The 20195-nt window shown below is 45.7% G+C and overlaps 1 protein-coding gene across 5 annotated transcripts in view; it reads right to left on the bottom strand.

The window, feature by feature from the left end:
- The window catches only part of ROR2 (receptor tyrosine kinase like orphan receptor 2), a 204300-nt gene that overhangs the window by 48562 nt on the left and 135543 nt on the right, over positions 1–20195 (bottom strand). For 4 of the 5 annotated variants that reach the window (XM_044756653.2, XM_044756655.2, XM_044756650.2 and 1 more), the window contains exon 2: positions 304–381. In XM_044756653.2, the coding sequence (XP_044612588.1) occupies positions 304–381 (78 nt within the window). Of the gene's footprint in view, positions 1–303; positions 382–4614; positions 4649–20195 lie in introns of those variants that run through there. The other variant, XM_044756654.2, reaches the window with a different exon arrangement.

The following is a 20195-nucleotide window of genomic DNA, read 5'->3' as shown; positions in this document are numbered from 1 at the left end:
CCACCCCCAAGGAGGACCTCCCTCTGGTGGCTATCCACCTACCCCTGCCCCGTCACCTCCCACCTGCCAGCTTCTGACTGGCTCCAGCCAGCCCTCAACACCCTCACACTGTGTCAAGAGATACAGCTATGGAGGTCAGCGTGCCCCACGCCCACAATGGGGCAGCGCCGGGCCACACGGCACCCTGGCCATCAATTCCAGCCAAGCTGGGAGTAGAAATGGCCAGCCAACCGGGAGCCTCTGTACATGGTACTCTGAGAACATGTCCAAACCCCTGCATGCAAAGAGCACTGCACAGTTTACCTTTCAGAGTTGGAATAGGGCTGTCATGTCCATCCAGTTGTCCCAAGGGGTCATTCGGATCAGGAACCTCCACTTCCCCTGGGCAAGAGAGCACAGCACACTCGTTAGTGAGACACTGCAGGGCCCTTTCATCTGCTTCTCACGCAAACACAACTGTCTTCTAGGAACACCGCCCACCGCTTATAGAAAACCGAGAGGGAGAAGGCGTTCTGTTAACTTCTGGAGGGATTTGTAGCATCAGATTTGATATAACAGTAAAAGCGATTCTTAAATTTATGCCAGAGTGGCAAAATGCAAGTGTCTGCAGCCCGAACAGACAAAGCAAACGTGCGGCTGAAGCCCTGCACTTCATTCAGAGAGGCGAGAAATTAAAACGCCAGCTGGCAAAATAACACACTTCTGTAGCCAGACTAAGCAGGTTACCCTCCAGGTATGGGCCCTTGATAATTCTGAATAAATTCAGAATTGGATAATTTCTGAAGCAGCTCATTCCACTCCTGGCCCCCAGACCCACCGGCAGCCAGTGGCCAAGCACGGATCTACCCACACCCCTAAGGACAGATGGTTCTCATCTTCAAAACAATAGCAACCCCACCCCTCAGAGACTGTGTCAGCAGGAGCAGCCACAGCAAACTCATAAACACCAAGGGCAAGAAAGATCTGGTCTGCTCAGGTCTGGACCCTCCACTGGGAATACAGCACAAAGACATGGGCTCCCATCCCCAAATCCAGGGGAAAGATGGGCTGGTGTGACTGATGCCCTAGAAACCATTTGGGCCTCACAAAGACCTTTCTCCATATTCCAACCCAGTCCCCTTCCCATTCACTTTCAGACTCTCATCTGGGACCTCGGCCTGGACTGGGTCTCACTGATGGGGATAGGAGGTCAGACACGGTGAAGTCAGGGGTGACTCTGACAACACATCTCCTGGATGGATCTGGGATTACGGCATCAAAGCCTGTCAAAGAGTGGGGCACACATGCAATGGAATATGATGCAGCTTAGAAAGGCAGGAAATCCTGATGAACCTTGAGGACATTATGCTAAGTGAAATGAACCCATCACAGAAAGACAGACACCATATGGTTCCACTTATACGAGCTATCCAGAGTAGTCCAAATCCTAGAGACTGCAAGTCGAACGGTGGGTGCCAGCAGCCAGGAGACAGAAGAATGGACAGCTACTGCTTAACGGGTACAGAGTTTCATTCTGGGAAGATGAAAAAGTTCTGAAGATGGATGGTGGTGACGGTTGTACGACAATGTGAATGTGTTAATGCCACTGAATTGTGCAATTAAAAATGGCCAAGAGGGTAAGTTTTACGTTTCGTGTATTTTAAAAAGTCAGACAGTTTATAATTCAACATTGGGTCATCCCACTTGGTTGAGAAACAAGATGAGAGACAAGAACAAAGAACCCAGACACTTCAGACTCCTCTTAAGATGACGCCTTGCTCAGAAAAGCTGAGGTCTAAAACTGGAAGACGAGTGATTTTCAGACAGAACCAGACACGCAAGCTTCTTCAAACTGTTTAGCTAAATAAATAAAGGCACTGGTGTCTCTAAGGTAATCCTCTCCATATTGCTGGTTCCTAAAGCACGGGATGCGCGAGGTGTCATGCTGGCCTATAGCGCTCTTAGAATTCAGCCCCAGCTCCCAATCGGCCAGCAGGTGAGATTGTTTCTGAAATTCCCCGTGGCTTTCCACATCCAATTTTGGAAGGTTCCTTCTTTTTATCACTTCTAGACCAAACTTGCCCGCCCTTCAGAAGCCGCGCTCCCATGTCATCTTTCATAAAATGTTCCCGATCAACCATTCAGAAGTAACATCTTTATTCTCTAAAACCATGCCTCCAAACCATACACCTCTCCCGTGGCAATCATACCATTCTCCCCTGAGTCAGTGGTGCAATGTAAACGGCTGGAGGACAGCAGGTGCGGCATCCCCAGGGAGGGCTAATGGTGCTAGCATTGAAACCTAAACAGAATCCTGGGGTGCTACAGAACAGAGAGAAGCATAAGCTATTCAAGACAGTCAATAGATATCTGCTCAAGAATTAAAGGCTTCAGTTTGAGTTTGAAATTTTAAATTGGCATGTTACACAAACCATCACTCAGCAGTGTTTAAATGTAGAGAGACCACAGGAAATCAAAACACACTTGTACTATATACACACATCTGAAAGAGGCATAAAAATTATTAACTGCTTAGAAATTGACAAATGGTGTGAAACAGTCAAATAAATATACACCCTAAAGAAAAATAAGCACCATTAGTCCAATTCCACTGTGGAAAAGATTCCCAGCTCTTCCGAGGCAGCTTTCAATTCAGAAGCATAGGAATTTCACGGGCATTGGACATGGCGTGTGGACAAGCGCACTCCTCCTGGGAGGAGAGCCGGAGGTGATCCAGGTGCTTCTGTGACTCGTAAGCAGATGTCACCTCCACCCAGACATGCAAAGTCACCGTTGACATTAGAAATGCTGGGATCCTCTCTGAATATGTTGCGCGCGGGTCAGTACACAGGCTGCGATTTGAGTTTTTGTTTCCGTCAGCCTCAAAGGTTACCCTAGGTAAAATCTAGTTTGGGCATTTCAGCAAAAGACTATCATCTACAGATCTGGACAAACGGGTAAAACTTCAAGTAGCCCACCAACACCAGAGCCCCCCAAGCTTTGAGACATGGACGCGTAAGCACCTACGACTAAGGCCCAGTGTATTTCCTCCACAAGTCAAATATGTGAGTGAATTCAGGATGTCCAATCGCCACCGTCCTTTGAACTGACACTACGTTTCAATAAAACTAGGCCCTATTGTTGCTTCCTAACTGAGAAATAAGGACACCATCATAATTCTTAAATTAAAACGTGTCATTCTCCCACACTATGTAATGTTTAGGCAGAGAACGGTTGTCCTCTCTCAAGATACTGAGCCTCCTAAAATTGACAAGCAAATGTCACAGGGGCCTACGTGAACCTGGGGCGTGAGGTCAAGGGCGAAGAGGTCCAGTGTCTCAGCAAATTCCACCAGGGCTTCTCTTAGCCCCAAAAAGGGTTAAGAACAAAACCCAAAGAAAAAAAATAAACACAAAACAAAAACAACAAGACAACAGAAACTACCACACACACATCAAAATGTCACTATGAGTTATCTGGAATTACAGAGGTAATTTAAATATCTTCTTTTATCTTTAAAAACATAAATAAGCACCAATTTTTAAATTGATATAATTCACATACCATAAAATTCACCAGTTTGAAGTGTACGATCTAGTGGTTTCTAGTATATCCACAAGCTTGTGCAACCATCTCCACCATGTAATTCTGGACTATTTCATCACCCCCAAATGAAACCTTGTTCCCTCATCCCCACCTCGCCCGGGCCCTGTAACCACGATCTGCTTTCTGTCTCCATGGATTTATCTATTTGGAATATTTTATGAAATCATACAGTATGTGACCTTTTGAACAAACATCAATCTTATGATTAGATTTTTTAAAATTTCATGTCTGGTAGGAGGAAAAAGAAAAAAAGGAAGAAAGCTGCATGGAAGCAGGCTGTGCTTGGTGATTAACAGAGGCCATTAAACGCCACATCAGCACGTCAGACCACTGCCCAGAATCTGTGGGGAGGTTCTGGCTCCCCATGTGGAACAGGATGTGGAGGACACACTGGAGACTCAGAGATGACTAAGGATGGAAGAGAGAGAACTACTGAAAACACCAGAGCGGTCAGGAGTACCGATCCTAAGACGCGCCGGCTTAGCTGCTGAGAGGCTCAGGGCAAGGAGGCCAGCGCACGGCCACGCCCCTGCTGTGGGTAAGGCACGGCTCCGGCCATGGATTAAGGAAGGATGTCATCACCGCAAGTTTAGGGGCCACCATGATGGTTGCAGCCTTGGGAACTCACATCATCTGCTTTCTCCCTGACTAGCACGTTCTTCTGCATGCCACCAGGGCTGGCTGAACGACCTCCATCCACCTTCTTAACCCCATGACCTGCCTCACAAGCATCGCCAGCCCGGTCCAGTCGGGGACTGGTCCGAGGTCATGTGCGCCCAGTAACATCGCCCATATGGCCATCCTGAGTGCTTCTTTATACAAAGGCCCACCTGGATTTAACCTGGTGCTGGCATCTCAGCCCAGCTGGCTGACGGGACAAAGGGGAAGAGTGAGAGAAAGAAAAGATTCTGAGAGGAGATTCGTCTGCCCTCACTCCTCAGGCTTTATTATTTTCCTCTGAAAATGAGGATACTACTCAAAGCAAATTACATGTCCTCTGTTTTGTAAAATACTCAAAGGTGTGCTTACCATGATGCCACGTGTCCATCAAGGGTGTCCAACCTATGATGCTCTAACTTTTCCCACTGGGTGTGGGTGATTTTCACTGTAAAAACACACAGGGAGACCAGCAAAGTTACCAGAAAACTCAAATCTATGGCGGCATCAATCGTGTAGTGGTGACTTATTAGCTCCTTATTCATTTTTTGATGTTTAAAGAAAAAAGAACACAATGTGAAACAAAAATTTAAGTGTGACAGGTCGCAATGCAATGATACATTAAATGTTTGATCCATGTCAAAATTACACTTGAACGCCTAGAGCAAAGACTAACCACAATGTGGTAACCCAGATAGAACCCCAGACAGAGAAAAGATACCAGGTAAAGCGCAAGGAACTGTGAGCAGTATGAATCTTAGTAGGAATAATGGATCAATGTTGGCACATCCGTACCACACAAATGTAAGATTTAACGCTACAGGAAACCAGTGTGAGGAAAGTGGGAACTCTGTGTACTACCTTATTGTACTTTACTACTCTATACTATCTTTACTGTACAATAAAAGTTTACTGAAAAGCAATTACACATTCCATTACCTTGTTCAAGCCCTTATCCAAGGCTCCCAGGGAAAGAAGAGCTTTAGGAATGATCCTGCCTCCCAACGCCCTACATTCTTAATGACATAATCAGTGGAGACAGGCCCCAAGCCAGGCCTGAGTGCTAATGGCATAAAAAGAACACAACACAGAATCCTGGAATTTAATATAGGTTATTTAAAGATTCACTAGCATGCCAGCGAATTCTCGGAAATTCAATCACTTTGGAGAATGTTGGGTTTTGAGCTGAATCTTACATTAATTGTCCTGGTATGGTGATACCAGCTCCTAACCCGGAATGCAGGTCGCAGTCTTGGCAGCACTTATCAATGTCATGCATATTCAGGGCTGAACCAATTGGTGTCTGCAGAATGACCAGATGAAAGGATCCGTTGTTGATGTTGATGGGCTTGTTAAGTAGTCAGGGTTTCACACAGGGCCTGCAACAGCTGGAGGTGCACACCCACCCAAATTTGCAAATTCGGAGTAATTAGAAACCATGCACCAGTCCAACAAAATCTTCAGCAGACCTTCTCTCAACACGGGCCTCTAATGTGACTTCTTGGTTTATGACATCAATAAGATAAGAGAAACCAAATTTGCAAAGTAGCAAATTGCTCTGTTCTGGTTTCCAGGCTTTTCTTCTAGTATTAAAATTCTAGCTCTCTCATTAAAGGCACAGACACTATTAAGCAAGAATTTACTAATGAAGTTCAACCCACGCCTTGGATTTGAGTCCATGGTGCTATTATGTTTTTGATTTGCGTGCCTCTTAAAAATGTTTTGTTATTCAGACTATTCATCCATTCATCTCTACCTGGTGATCTGAATCAGTACACTTGTTCTGATTTAATTAGATGCAGTCTCTGGCATATTTGGACAACTTCAAAGCAGTCTCCTTTTAATTAGTGAGGATATTTTATTCACGAAAGCTCGGCATTCTCGGATTTGGTTGTCCCTATGCAAAGGTGTCATTTCCAGGATCTGAGAAGGAATAGCAGTCACGCACAGGAAAAGACCACAGCTTGGAAGGGCAACCACGCGGCAGCCCGGAGCCTCAGGACCAGCAGGTAGAGATTTCACAATGAGCTGTGCTGCGTGAAAACTCAGACAGTACATCCATTTGCAACTGGAAATGTCAGTCATGCATTCCAGAACAATCTCTTAGCTCAGCCACACGTCAGATCAAAAACATCCGTGACGCTGGAAATGCAGCAGTTAAGGAAAAAAATTTAATAACTGGAAAGGAGCAGAGTATAAAGTCCTAAAAGGTGAGTCCATTAGTCTGGGAACCGGGCCAGAGAACGTATGTCAATAGTAAAGAGACTCGATAATGTTTCTGGGAATGCGCTTATTAAAACGTTACACCGCGTGTCTTAATTGCCAGCTAGAAAACCACACAGCACTAAAGGTGAGCTGCCAGTACCTACTCGGTAGCAGTCTTAACAGTTTGTAATTTTTTATTTTCATTATTTCTAACCTTGAGTTGAGTAAATATTAGGCTCTGGTTCTGTATTCCTTAAAGGGCTGGATAACTCTGCTCCAGAAAAACAAAGCAAAATCCAATAGCCTAAACATGGAGTAACCAGTGTCTCCCACTGATTGAACCTTTGCTTTCATTCCACTGCTGCAGCAAAAATATCAACGCCCCCAACGAGTCCACGCACAGGCCTGACTCTCTCCAATACCGCCTTCATCAAGCTTTTCCTACCTTCTGTCCCTGACAGCCCCAGAGCCCCCGACAAAGGCCCCACTGTCAGGGCCAGGCGAATATTTGGCTGAGGAGGGGGAGAGGCCACTCAGGAGGCTGAATCGGGGCCTTTCATGGACCTTCTCTCTTTCCCAACACCTACAGCCCCTGCAGTGGCAGCAGGGCTGGGAGGCTGGGCGCCCCCACCCATGACAGAGGCGGCTGGGATGGCGGGCCCACCACCCCTTCACCAAGACACAAGCTCCGGACCTGCTTTTGCTGACGTGCCTGCTTGTTATTGCAGCGAAACCAGCAGATAAAGAACAAACAGAGATGCTGGCGACAGACTCCTCGCTCCTGCCCTGTTTCCGTTTGGTTTCAGGGAAGAAGACCATGCTGAGTATCAGTTATTCCCATGCACACAAGGAATCACTTTTTCACTCTCAATCTCTAGCATGTTTTTAATTAAAGGTAAGGAGGGAAAAGATATTTTTTTAAAAAACCAGCCCCTAAAAAAAGAACTAAACTGTGTATTGGCCCCGGACAACGATGGACGTTACCTTCCATCTGCTTAAGGCAGAGTTTTGGAGGCCTCAGCTGCATACGCTGCAACCTGGGAACCCAGGGTTGACTGGAGAAATCTTAGGGTGGGGTGAAGGAGATGCCCAGGGAAGGAGTTCTGAAGGCTTGCAGAGGCCTCCATAAAACAGGGATCTCTCTCCGGCCTACGTGGCCGGAAACCTCTGGCCCCAGAGGGGTCGACCAGTTGGCATGTCTGAAGGCAGAAGATGGGTGGGCAGGGATGGCCTCGAGTTCAGGAAACAAACATGGGTGAACGTCTGTTGTAATCAATGGTGGCAACAGTAATTTTTTAAAGGGAACTGCTGGATGGTTTGCTAGGGTTGCTGGAACAAAGTGCTCCAGGCTGGGCGGCTTAACAGCTGTTCTGGAAGCCAGCAGTCCAAGATCTAGATGTGGCCAGGGCTGGCTTCCTCTGAGGCCTCTCTCCTTGGCTTGTAGGTGGCCGCTTTCTCTCTGTGTGCTCACATGGCCTTACCTCTGTGCCTGCGTCTTCACTCCTCTTCCAATAAGGACACCAGTCACACTGGATTCGGGCCAACCCATGTGACCCCATTTTAACTTCATTACCTCTGTAAAGACCCTTGCCCCAAATAAGGTCATACTCTGAGATCCTGGGGGTTAGGACTCCGATAGATCGACTGTGGGGGAACACCATTCGACCCATAACAGGTAGTGTTATTCATCTCAAAGCTTCTTTACAATCAATGCTGATTTGAAAGTGACCTTTGCAGCTGCATGGGGCAGGCCAACAGAGCCAGAGAAAGCCTCACTGAGAAAGAATAAACAAGGTATTTGAACTAAGTCTAGAGGTGCTGGGGTGCGGCTCCCCTCATGCCCGAGGGAACTGCCAGCACCTTGCTGCTGACTCCTCCAGCATTCCAGCTCCTTCCTTCTGAAGATGGCCCCCCATGGCCGCCCTCGAACAGACATCCATCAGGACACCACTGTCCTCTGTGCTTCATCACCCTCAGGGCCGCTGTCCTCTGCGCTTCACGGCCCCGAGGTTTCCAGCAGGAGCCGTGGCCCCTTTCCAGGCCCCTTCCTCCCAGGCTGGCATTCCTTTTTCTCATAATATTTATAACACTGCCACTCCTCCCAGTGAGCAGCATGGCAGGCCTGGAGGGAATGCCGGGGTGGGATGTGGAGCCCCGCCTTCTGCGGTCTGTCTGACCATTTTTGGTAATGGCGTTGTTCAACATTTACACAGTGCTTCCCATTTTATGCACGTCGTCCTCATGACTCCCTTCACTTGACTTTCCACGTCTGGATCTCCTCCTACCTCGGTCTCCCTTGCCAGTGCCTCCTCCTCTCTGGTCCTCTAAACGCTGGACCGCTCCAGAGCTGGGCCTGCAAAAGCTTCCCTCTCTTTCTGCACTTGTCCCCTTGATGACCTGGCCTTAAATGACAGCAAAATGCCCACAACCCCCAAACATACTTTTCTGGGCCAGACCTCTCCACGGAAAGCCAGACTCAGAATCCAAGGACCTGCTCCCACCTCCACTTGCATGTCTGAGAGACACTTCCCGCCTGACTTGTCCAAACGCGAGTCCAGCTCTCCTCCGCAGACTGCCCCCCTGCAGTTGCCCACATTCCTAAATTCTGACGCCACCCTTCCACGGGCTAAGGCCACAGATGCTGCTTATCTTTGGCTCCTTCTCCTCCCACATCCCACATCCAAGCCATTAAGAAGTGCCGGTCGCTCTGACTTCAAAATGCATCAGAATACGATGCTCCTCACCCCTCCCTGCTCACACCCAGTCCCAGTGGCTCCCGGCTCTGCTGGACCACATGACAGCTTCTGGACAGACTTCGTAGGTCCACTCTCCCCTCGCTGTCTGCTCTCCATGCAGCAGCCACACTGCACCCCTAAAAGGGTGGCTTCAGGGGCCGGGCTGGTGGCATAGTGGTTAAGTTCATGCACTCCACTTTGGTGGCATGGGGTTCGTGAGTTTGGATCCTGGGTGTGGATGTACGTGCTGCTCATCAAGCCATGCTGTGGCAGCATCCCACATACAAAATAGAGGAAGATTGGCACGGATGTTAGCTCAAGGCCAATCTTCCTCAAACAAATAAATAAAATAAAATAAAAGGGTGACTTCAAAGACCATCACCTATGACAGCTGGGGCAAATCTCAAAAGTGTGAGGCTCAGCAGAAGAAGCTAGACACTAAAGAGCCTGTATTGCCTGATTCCACTTACACCAAGGTCAAAAAGAAGCCAAGGCATCAGCAGTGATGGAGGTGGAAAGACTGGGTACCTTTGTGGGTAAGGCTGGAAGGGGCAAAAGAAAGGTTTCTGAGAGGTTGCTGGCGTGGCCTAGCAATGTAGGACTTCATGCCCGTTTACCTGCGTATGTTACACTGACACGAAGCCCACCACGTTTCTTGTATTCGAATCCTCTCCTGCACTGCTACCTCCTTGAGCAAAGCCCGCCCTGCCCTCATTCACTGTGCCCAACACTTCCCTCCACACAACACACACAGTCCTGCCCCCAACCTGCTTCCGGAGCTTCTTTTCCCCTTCACTTTCACAAGAGACAACTAGTTCATTTATTCTCCTGTCTCCTCTCCTGGAGCAGGACGTTCTGTCTGTCTGTCCACTGCTCTATCCCCAGCACCTGGAGCAGAGAGCAATAGCTGTTCGTTTATGAACGAATGAATGGATGATTGCTCCTGTGCTCAACACCTTCCAGCACCTTCCACCTCCTCAGAGGCCAAAGCTTCCCTTGTCCATCCCCTCCATGCACATACACACACCCTCCTGGCCTCCCCTCGCCTCCTCTCGCCACACCCTCAGCAACAATTGCAGCCCCTTCTCCCTCTGGGGTTTCCATTTCTTCTCCTCCCTGCCTGGAGGACTCTTCCCAGACCTCCCTGCAGCTCACTCCTCGCTTCCTCTGCTCCTGCGTGAGCTCGTAGGAGGGGCCTCCCCTCGCCCTTACTGAAAACATCCAGGCCCGCACTCCACTAGCCCAGTCCCTTGCTGCACTTCTCTGCAGAGCAGCGTGTGTCTGTTTCATGTCAGAAGAGGGTGGTCCCTGACAGCGGGCTCTGGGTGACGGTCTGTGTGCAGCACCTGGAACCCCAGCACGCACAAGGCGCGCCCCAGCCGTATGAGGAATAAACACACTCTGCAGGGTCGGGGGACCATCATGCTCGTGTTGTAGGAGAAGCCTTGAGTTTCAGTGCACGGTGTGAAGGATGGGGTGGGGCCTGCACCTGCTCCAGGTGTGGACAGGGCCCCCTGCACCTCCTCGCTGCCCCCGCTCAGCTCCTCTTCCCAGACGCAGACAACGGTGTCACAACTCTGCTCCCTCCAGGACCTGCTGCAGGCCCAGCTCCTGCTCCTTCAAACCATTAGTGAACTCTACCCCACTCAACTGCTCTCGGACCTGAGAGTCCTCAAAACCCCCCGAGGAGCCCGCCAGGCCCCACGTTCCACAATCTCTCTGACAACATGCCCTTTGAAGTGTGCATATACATCTTTACAACTCCAAGCGAAGGAAAAGAAACCCTCACAACTTTAAAACTGCACCACACACAACTCCACCATAAAAAGAGCCAACTGCCGCTACACACCTCCTAGCGGGGCATCTCAGGGGCACTCCACTAAGTCAAAGAAGCCAGGCTCACCAGCGACACACTGGAGAATCAACTCGCAGAATGGTGGCATGAGGGTCTTGCTGAACTCGCTCTGCCTCTAAAACAACAAAAATATGGGCAGAACAGCTAAAACCAACCAAGTCTGAGCTTGAGGAATTAATCAGAGCCACAGAAGGAAGAGAAAAATCATCCGTCTAAGAGAAAAGACTGAACCTCAGTAAGACGACAGGGCTGTGCCAGGTCAATGTGGGCTGCGGCCACCATGCCCCCGTCCCCAGCAGCCCTGCAGACAGCGAGCAGATCTGATGCTTCAAGGCGCTGTTACAAGTGCCATCTCATAGTCGCTATCTTGTCTGGACTTGCAGTGCCCTGGGAAACCTCTAGGTCTGACTCAGAGCTGGGCTGGGGGTGGGCTGTGGGAGGGTGGCAGGTGGCGGCTACCCCTGGGGCATTACCCAAACAACAACAAACTGCTGGCAACACCTCGGCTGCCTGATGTGACTACAACTGCAGTAAACACGAGCCCAGCCCAGAATCAAAAAGGAAATCCGCGAGAACTAGAGGACCACAGGGAACTTCAAAAGCTCCGATGTGGTTCCAGGATCAAAATGGCTGTGCACACATGAAGGCTATGCGCGTGCCCAAGAAAGACCTGAGGAAGGAGAAGGCAGCAGTCCCTCGCCTCTGGTGCAATCAGGAAGTGACAGCTAAGGCTGAAGTCTGTCGGCCTGCCTTTTCACACAGAGCCCCTGGGCAAAGGGTGCAAGCCCTACAGCCAGGTATGCAAGAAAGTCTTCTGACCAGTGATTGGCTCACCACACAATTACACTGACTCAGATGGGACTGCTAGGAATCCAGGCTTAAAAATAAAAAGGACTGTGTGTTAAGTGTTCTTACCACACACATGAAATAATAATAGTAATAACAACAAGTGATAATAATAAATGAGGAGGATGAGAGGAAACTTTTGGAGGTGGTGGATATGTTTATGGCACAGATTGTGGTGACGGTTTCACAGATGTATACTTATCTCCAAACTTACCAAGTTATGTACATTAAAATCTGGAAAAGCTTTTTGAATGTCAATCATACCTCAATAAAGTGGTTTTAAAAGTAAAATCTAAGGAACTTAAAAAAGAAAAGCAGATAACTCAGTGGTCACATTACAGGAAATACAGAACCCACAGAATTAGTAAAAGAAAGCCACTAAACAAGTAAACAGTAACAAGAAAAACACCACCCAAAACCAAAATGAAAAATAAAACCACAGCAACAACAACAAACTTTGAAGGGTAGGTGGGTTTGCTACCAGAGTTGTTACAATATTATTATCTAAAATGTCCAGTTTTTAACAAAATATTACAAAGATATGCAAGGAAATAGGAAAGTACGCCACATATACATGAAGAAAAAAATCCCCAACAGAAAATGTCCCCAAGGGGGCGAAGACTATTCTAATTATGTGTAATGAACTAAAGAAAACAATATCCATAGAATTAAAGGAAACTACAACAACTTTAGCTCACCAAATAGTATCAATAAAGCAATAGTAATTAAAAAATCGAATAGAAATTTTACAGTTGAAAGAACAATAACAAAAATTCATTAGATGGGCTCAAAAACAGATTCAAGCTGGCAGAAGAAAGAATCAGTGAACTGGAAGACAGTTTAATATCTTTACTAGAATAGAGATTATGCAGTCTGAAGGGAAGAAAATAAAAAGAATGGAGAAAAATAACAGAGTCTAAAGACCTGTGGGACACCATCAAGAATACCAACACACAGGGGGCTGGCCCCGTGGCCGAGTGGTTGGGTTCACGCGCTCCGCTGCAGGCGGCCCAGTGTTTCGTTGGTTCGAGTCCTGGGCGCGGATGTGGCACTGCTCGTCGGACCACGCTGGGGCGGCGTCCCACATGCCACAACTGGAGGAACCCACAATGAAGAATATACGGCTATGTACCGGGGGGCTTTGGGGAGAAAGGGGAATTAATGGAATCTTTAAAAAAAAAAAAAAAGAATACCAACACACACATAATGGAAGTCCAGGAGACTAAGAAGCAGAAAAAATATTGAAGAAATAATGACCAAAAACTTACCAAATTTGATTAAAGGTATTAATTTACACACTTAAACCCAAGGAACTCTACGAAGGATAACTTCTAAGATATCCACAACTAGACACATCATAAACTCGAAAAACAAAGGCAGAATCTTGAAAGTAGCAAAAGAAGTGACTCATGACATACAAGGGATCCTTAATAAGATTAAGAGCTGGCTTCTCATCAGAAACCCAGTGGGGTGACATATTAAAAGAGTTGGGAAAAAAAAAAGACTGTCAACTAAGAATTCTGTATCCGGATAAACTCTTCTTCACAAATGAAGAAGTTAGGTCACTTCCTGATAAGCCAAAAAAAAAAAAGAAAGAAAATTTGTCAGCAGACTGCTCTACAAGAAATAGTAAAGGGAGTCATTCAAGATGAAATGAAAGGACATTGGAAGGAATTCTAATTCACACAAGGAATGAAAGAGTAGCAGGAAGGTAACTACAGAAGTATTATGAGGGATAATATAAACAAATTCTTGTTTGTCACTCTTTTCTTCTACTATTCATTTTCAAAGAGTACTGCATAAAACTATAATCATAAAACTGCATTGATGGACTTCAAATACATAAAGATGTAATTTATATGACAATAATAGCTCAGTGAGGAGGGAAAAGAGGAGCAATATACTAAAGTATTTACTATTAAAATTAAGTCAGTATTAATCTGACCTGGATTTTTAAAAAATATGATAATAATCCTAATGAAAACCACTAAGAAAATAATTTTTAAAAAGTATATATATGAAAGAGAGAATAAAGGAATTTTTAAAGTACACTAGGAACTATGCATTTAACCCCAAAAATGGCAGCAATCAAGGAAGAGAAGGACAAAAAAGAAGTGACATATAGAAAAAAAGTAGCAAAATGGTAGAAGTAACCTACCTCATTAGTAATTAAATTAAATGCAAATGGGTTAAAAGGACAAATCAAAACACAGAAATTGGCAGAATGGATTTAAAAAACTATCCAACTGTATGCTGTCTACACAACACACTTCATATTCAAAAACACAAATAAGTTGAAAAGATGTATCAGGCAAACAGCAATCATGAGAAAGCTGGAAATGTTATACTAGTATCAGACAAAATAAACTACAAGATAAAAGTCATTGTTACAAATACAGAAGGACATTTTATAATAAGAGGGTCAATCCACCAATGTATGATAAACATACATGCAACTAACAACAAAACCCCAACACACAAAGCAAAACTTACAGAAATGAAGGGAAAAATAGATAATTCAACAGTAATAACTGGAGACTTCAATACCCCCCTTTCAATAATGGATGTAAGAACTAGGCAGATCAGCAAGAAAGTAGAAGACTTAAACAACACTACAGGGGCCGGCCCTGCAGCCGAGTGGTTAAGTTCATGTGCTCCACTTCAGCAGCCTGGGGTTTGATGGTTCAGATCCTGGGCACAGACCCATGCACTGCTCATCAAGCCATGCTGTGAGGGCATCCCACATAGAAGAACTAGAATGACCTACAACTAAGATATACAACTATGTACTGGGGCTTTGGGGAGAAAGAAAAAAAAAAAGAGGAAGATTGGCAACAGATGTTAGCTCAGGGCCAATCTTCCTCACCAAAAAAAAAAAAGAAGAAGAAAGAAAAAAGATGACAACGAAGAAAAGAAAAGAGGTTAGCTTTAAAAAGCAACAACAACAACCACCACCCTACAAACCAACTAGACCTAACACTACAGAACACTCCAACTCCAACAGTGGGATACACATTCTTCTCAAGCTTACACAAAACATTCTCCAGGATAGACCACATTATAGGCCATAAAATAAGCCTTAACAAACTTAAAAGGGTTAAAATCACACAAAGTACGTTGTCTAACAACAGAATGAAATTAGAAATCAATAACAAGAAAATATAGGAAATTCACAAATATGTGAAAATTAAACAAAACTTTTTTTTTGAAGATTGGCACCTGAGCTAACATCTGTTGCCAATCTTTCTTCTTCTTCTTCTTCTTCTTCTTCTTCTTCTTCTTCTTCTTCTTCTTGTTCTCCCCAAAGCCCCCCAAAACATAGTTGTATCTTCTAGTTGTGAGTGCCTCCGGCTCTGCTGTGAGGGACACTGCCTCAGCATGGCTTGATGAGTGGTGCCAAGTCCACACCCAGGATCCAAACAAGCAAAACCATGGGCCACCAAAGCAGAGCGTGTGAACTTAATCACTCAGCCACAGGGCCGGCCTCTAAACAAAACATTCTTACATAACCAAGGAGTCACAGAAGAAATTGCAGGGAGATCAGAAATACTTTGAGATCAATAAAAATGAAACACAACATAACAAAACTTATGAGGTACAGCTAACACAGTGCTTAGAGGAAAATGTATAGCTTTAAATGTCTATATTAAAAAAGAAGGTCTCAAATTAATAATCTAACATTATATCTGAGGACTTATTAAAAAAAGAGCAAACTAAACCCAAAGCTAGCAGAAGAAAGCAAAGAGTAAAAATTAGAGTAGAGATAAATAAAATAGAGAGTAGAAAAACAACAGAGAAAATCAATGAAAGCAAAAGTTGGTTCTTCAAAAAGACCAACAAAATTGACAAACCTTTAGCTAGGGTCACCCATAAAAAAAGAGAAGAGACTCAAATTACTAAAATCAGAAATGAAAGAGGGGAAATTACTACCAACCCTATGGAAATAGAAAGGACTTTAAGAGAATACTATGAACAACTGTCTGCCAGCAAATTAGATAACTTAGATAAAATGGACAAATTCCTACAGAAACACATCTACCAAAACTGACTTGAGAAAAAATAGAAAATCGGAACAGATCTATAACAAGTAAAGAGATTGAATTAGTAATCAAGAAACTTCCCACAAAGAAAAGCGCAGGACCAGATGGCTTCTCTGGTGAATTCTACCAAATGTTTAGAGAAGAATTAACACCAATTCTTCACAAAAAAATTGCAGAGGGGAAAGTTTCCACTCATTCTTTAAGACCAGTATTACCCTGATATCAAAACCAGATAAAGACGTCACACATCAATATCAAAACCACACATCAATACCTCTTATGAATACAGATGCAAAAGTTCTCAAGAAAATACAAATAGACAGCATATCTCCTTCGGAGAGATGTCTATTCCCACTAGTACGTGGATAGACAGAACAATAGGATGGTATTTGCAAATCCAGACATGACCCGAGTATACATGGAAACAGCAATTAGAAATAAAATTTTTCAACTAAATGGGAATGAATCCACAAATCGCTAGGACAAGATAGCCATTTGGAAAAAAAATAAAGCTAAAACTCTATCACTCTTCATTAAAAACTAAATTCCAGCTGATCACAGACTTAATCATGTAATATGAAACCATGCGTAAACTGCTCTGCTTATGAATGAGAAAAAGACCAACAACCCAATACAGAGAGCGGAAGGACACGAAGAGTTTGCAAATAAATTCAAGTGGCTAATAAATCTATGAAAAGACTTAAAACCACAGCGCTAATTCAACAAAGGTGAACTGAAGTGGGAGACCAACGTTCACCTGCTGCACCGGAAAGGGAGGGAAGCGGGCCCCTCCTGCCCGGCCCAGGGCAGGCAGAGGGTCTCAGAATCTCTGCTACTGTGGCCATCCACCCAACCAACCAGGTCCCCGGGCAGCAATGCCACAGCCAGCAGTTTACCTTCAGGTACTCTGGAGGCACGAAGGCGCCACTATAAGGGTGCTTGTTCCAGCCTTGGCTGTCACAGCAGAAGACAGGAGGGTACCCGAATACAGATCAAGCCACTACTGGTTGGTAAATGGTACAGACACAGAAGACTAAGTGTAACAGATAATAATGGATATAGTACCTACACAATAATGATAGCAATCGTCACAAGTTTTGAACACCTAACCATGCTGGGCATAACTTCACGGATTATCTTGTCTAACTCTCAAAGGACCCCGTGAGCGTCTACTGTCACCTCCAATCACCCATAAAGAAACAGCTACACTTCACAGGGCCTGCAGCACGAAGGAACTGTGCGCAAGATGCAGAAGAGTGGTGAAGACAGACTCACAAGTGAGCAAGGCAAGAACCGACTATGCACTGCCAGCCCCAGTGGTCACACACAGGCTGGGCTGGTTACAGTCGCTGGAAGCTACACAGGAAACAGATCAGTGAGGAGACTTCGGGGAACAGCGTGAGCCTGCGTCTGAATCATTTTAATGAATTTAGCTATTTCACTTTCAATTAAAAAAAACACTAGTTACATCTTTTTTTAAAGTAAAAGAAAATAATTCACCTTGAAAATGCAGTAGTTAACGAGATTCTCTAGTTTTTTAAGAATGTTAACAATTTAATAAATTATATAAGTTAAAATATCTACTGCATCAGATGTAGCTGTATTTGTGTTTCTCTGTTTGCCCCCATCCCCACGCATTTCAAACAACTTGAAGATAGAGGCTTCAGACTCTATTTCCTCAATATCTTCCACCCACCATCTTTCCACAGGGGGTACCACTGGATGATGTCTGATGTCTTCAATATAAAAAGCAAGGATTTTTTAACAGCAACACAAATATTTTTATTTTATAGTTACAGTTTTGTAGAATTAATATTGAATATATTAAAGCAATATACACCACTGGTAACTGCCAACTATCATCTTTTCTATAAATTAATGTCTTTGCTTTTTCTAAGCTTCTCCTTTCAAAGAAAAGAATTTATGGAAAGAATTAAGTTAGCAATCACATCACCAGACACTCCTTATTTCCCGTGCCCCTATAAAAAAGGACATTTTTTAATCCATCGTTTTATCTAATTGAGACTCTTAAACTCATAAATCACGGTTGTTTCAGGCTTTTCTTTACGGCTTTTTTATTTTCACAGCCAGAAGCCCTAAACTAATCAGTCATGGCCTAATGTCATGGGTAATCACCATGCGGCTGACTGGCCTGTCTGTCTCTCAAGGCTGCAGGTGCGCGCTCAGCTTGGTATTTTAAAGCACTTTTGCCTCAACAACCAAATGGCGCCCGGGAAGCTCTCTCCCAGTCATTATCACAAAAACGCACATGAATGTAAACACACACCGGACACCCAGGAAACATGCACACACACGTGCTCCCGCGACCCAGAGGCTCCCTGTGGCTCCCTCCTCATGGGTTTAAGCTTCCAGCAATCTTAAGCAGTTGGATTCGGAGAAAAATGTGACCTGATGAAAAGAACAATGGGGACTGACATCCCTGGGCACACAGATGGGGGCCGAATCCCTGGGCACATGAGTGGAGGCCGTTATCCCTGGGCACATGGGTGGGGGCTGACACTCCTGGGCTCTCCTCCTTTATCCATGAAAATGGCAGCACAAGATGCTTCCTATCAAATCTTCCAGCACTGTGTTCTACTTTCCTAAAACTTTCTTTCCCAATGCATAACTCAGAGGAAATCCTGCTATGTCTGCCCCTAACATCTCTGTGAGGCTGGGTGGACCCTGGGATGAGGAAGCAGGAGGGAGAGAGCAGCGGCCAGTGAGAGAACATCCCCTCCCTGCTCATCTGCAGGCAATTTCTCATGGACAAAACACCCTTTTGGAAACGCACTTGTGAAGAATTTTCCAACAGAACCAAGTTAATAGAGATCAAGTTCTCTCTCCCTCCCTCTCCCTTACTCGCTCGCTCTCTCTCTCTCTCTCTCTCTCTCACACACACACACACACACACCCCCCTCTCCTCTCCCTCTCGCTCACTTTAATTTTGTATTTTCCCTTTTCATTTTGGGGGTCTCTGGTGGGGGGCACAGGAAGTTGTAGTGGACCCTTTTCAGTTTTCTGTCCAATTCTCTTTCTGCCCCCCCAAAGGGATCTTTCCTTTATCTAGTGGTTCTCAACAGGCAGGAGGGTTTTGCCCCCTGGGGACATCTGGCAATGCTTGGAGACACCTTTGCGGGGGTGCCCTTGGTATCTAGCCAGTGGAGGCCAGGGAAGCTGCTAAACATCCTCAATCCACAGGACGGCCCCCACCACGATGCATTATTGAGCCCCAGGTGTCAACAGTGTGAGGTTGAGGAACTCTGGTCGAGTCCATTCTAACTTCTTTTTTCCTGCGTGTTCTTACAGTCAGCAAGCCTGAGAGTTGAAGCAAAATCTAGACATACTCTCATCCACCCGTCGACTCCTTGCTCATCCTTCTTCCAGTTCACATACAGAGACTGAGCCTCCGAAAGGTTCTGGTCTGCCGGAAAAGCCCCACCTTCAGTCAGATGGACACCCACGCAAGTCCTGCCTCTGCACTGACTAGTTCTGAACCGAGGGTGAGAGGAAGGGCTTCTGGGCATCTCTGTCTAATTAAATGTGAAATGGCAACAAGGAGGCCTCACTCCTGGGTTGCTGTGACAATTCGATGAGATTCACACAAAATTTTTCGGATGTGCTCTACATTCCTTACACAGAAGCCTATAAATGCTTATTCTTTTTCTCCATCTGTCCCCCTTTTTCTAACTTTTCCTCCTCTTCCAACTCAGTTGGGAGATATCCCTTGATGCCTGTGAGGCCTGTGGACAACCACGAACGCTTTCTCAGCCAGGGCCACGGCTCCTTCCTCAGTGGGATGCCCCACGGCCACTGGGACCAGCATCAGCACCAGGTATATGTGACCTGGGGTCACCAGGCAGGGAGGTCACAGCTGGGAAGGAAAGGGAAGGGGCAGAACCAATGCTTAGAGCCTCACTTTCCTTTTCTGTGACTTTGATTTGTTTCTCATAACGATCTGGCTTCTCAGAAAGCGACATCATTGCAGACGTTGTCATCATCAGTGTGTTGTGGAGTGCCAGCCCCTCTTAGTATAAGACAGGTGGGGATGCTGTCACTGGCTGGAGAGAGACTCCAGTTGCCTAGACATTCGAACTATTTGAGGAAACTCTTGCCCTTATACACGGGCGAGAAGGACTTCGTGGACTCACCATCCCAGGGTTTCTCATCATAATAAAAATGCAAACACAGGGGCCAGTCCAGTGGTGCAGTGGTTAAGTTCGCATGTTCTGCTTCAGTGGCCAGGGGCTCGCCAGTTCGGATCCCAGGTGC

The sequence above is a fragment of the Equus asinus genome, chromosome 23 (assembly GCF_041296235.1).
Source record: "Equus asinus isolate D_3611 breed Donkey chromosome 23, EquAss-T2T_v2, whole genome shotgun sequence".
NCBI lineage: Eukaryota > Metazoa > Chordata > Mammalia > Perissodactyla > Equidae > Equus > Equus asinus.
The sequence above is the reverse complement of the archived record's forward strand: the minus strand, read 5'-3'. Positions and strand labels throughout refer to the sequence as shown.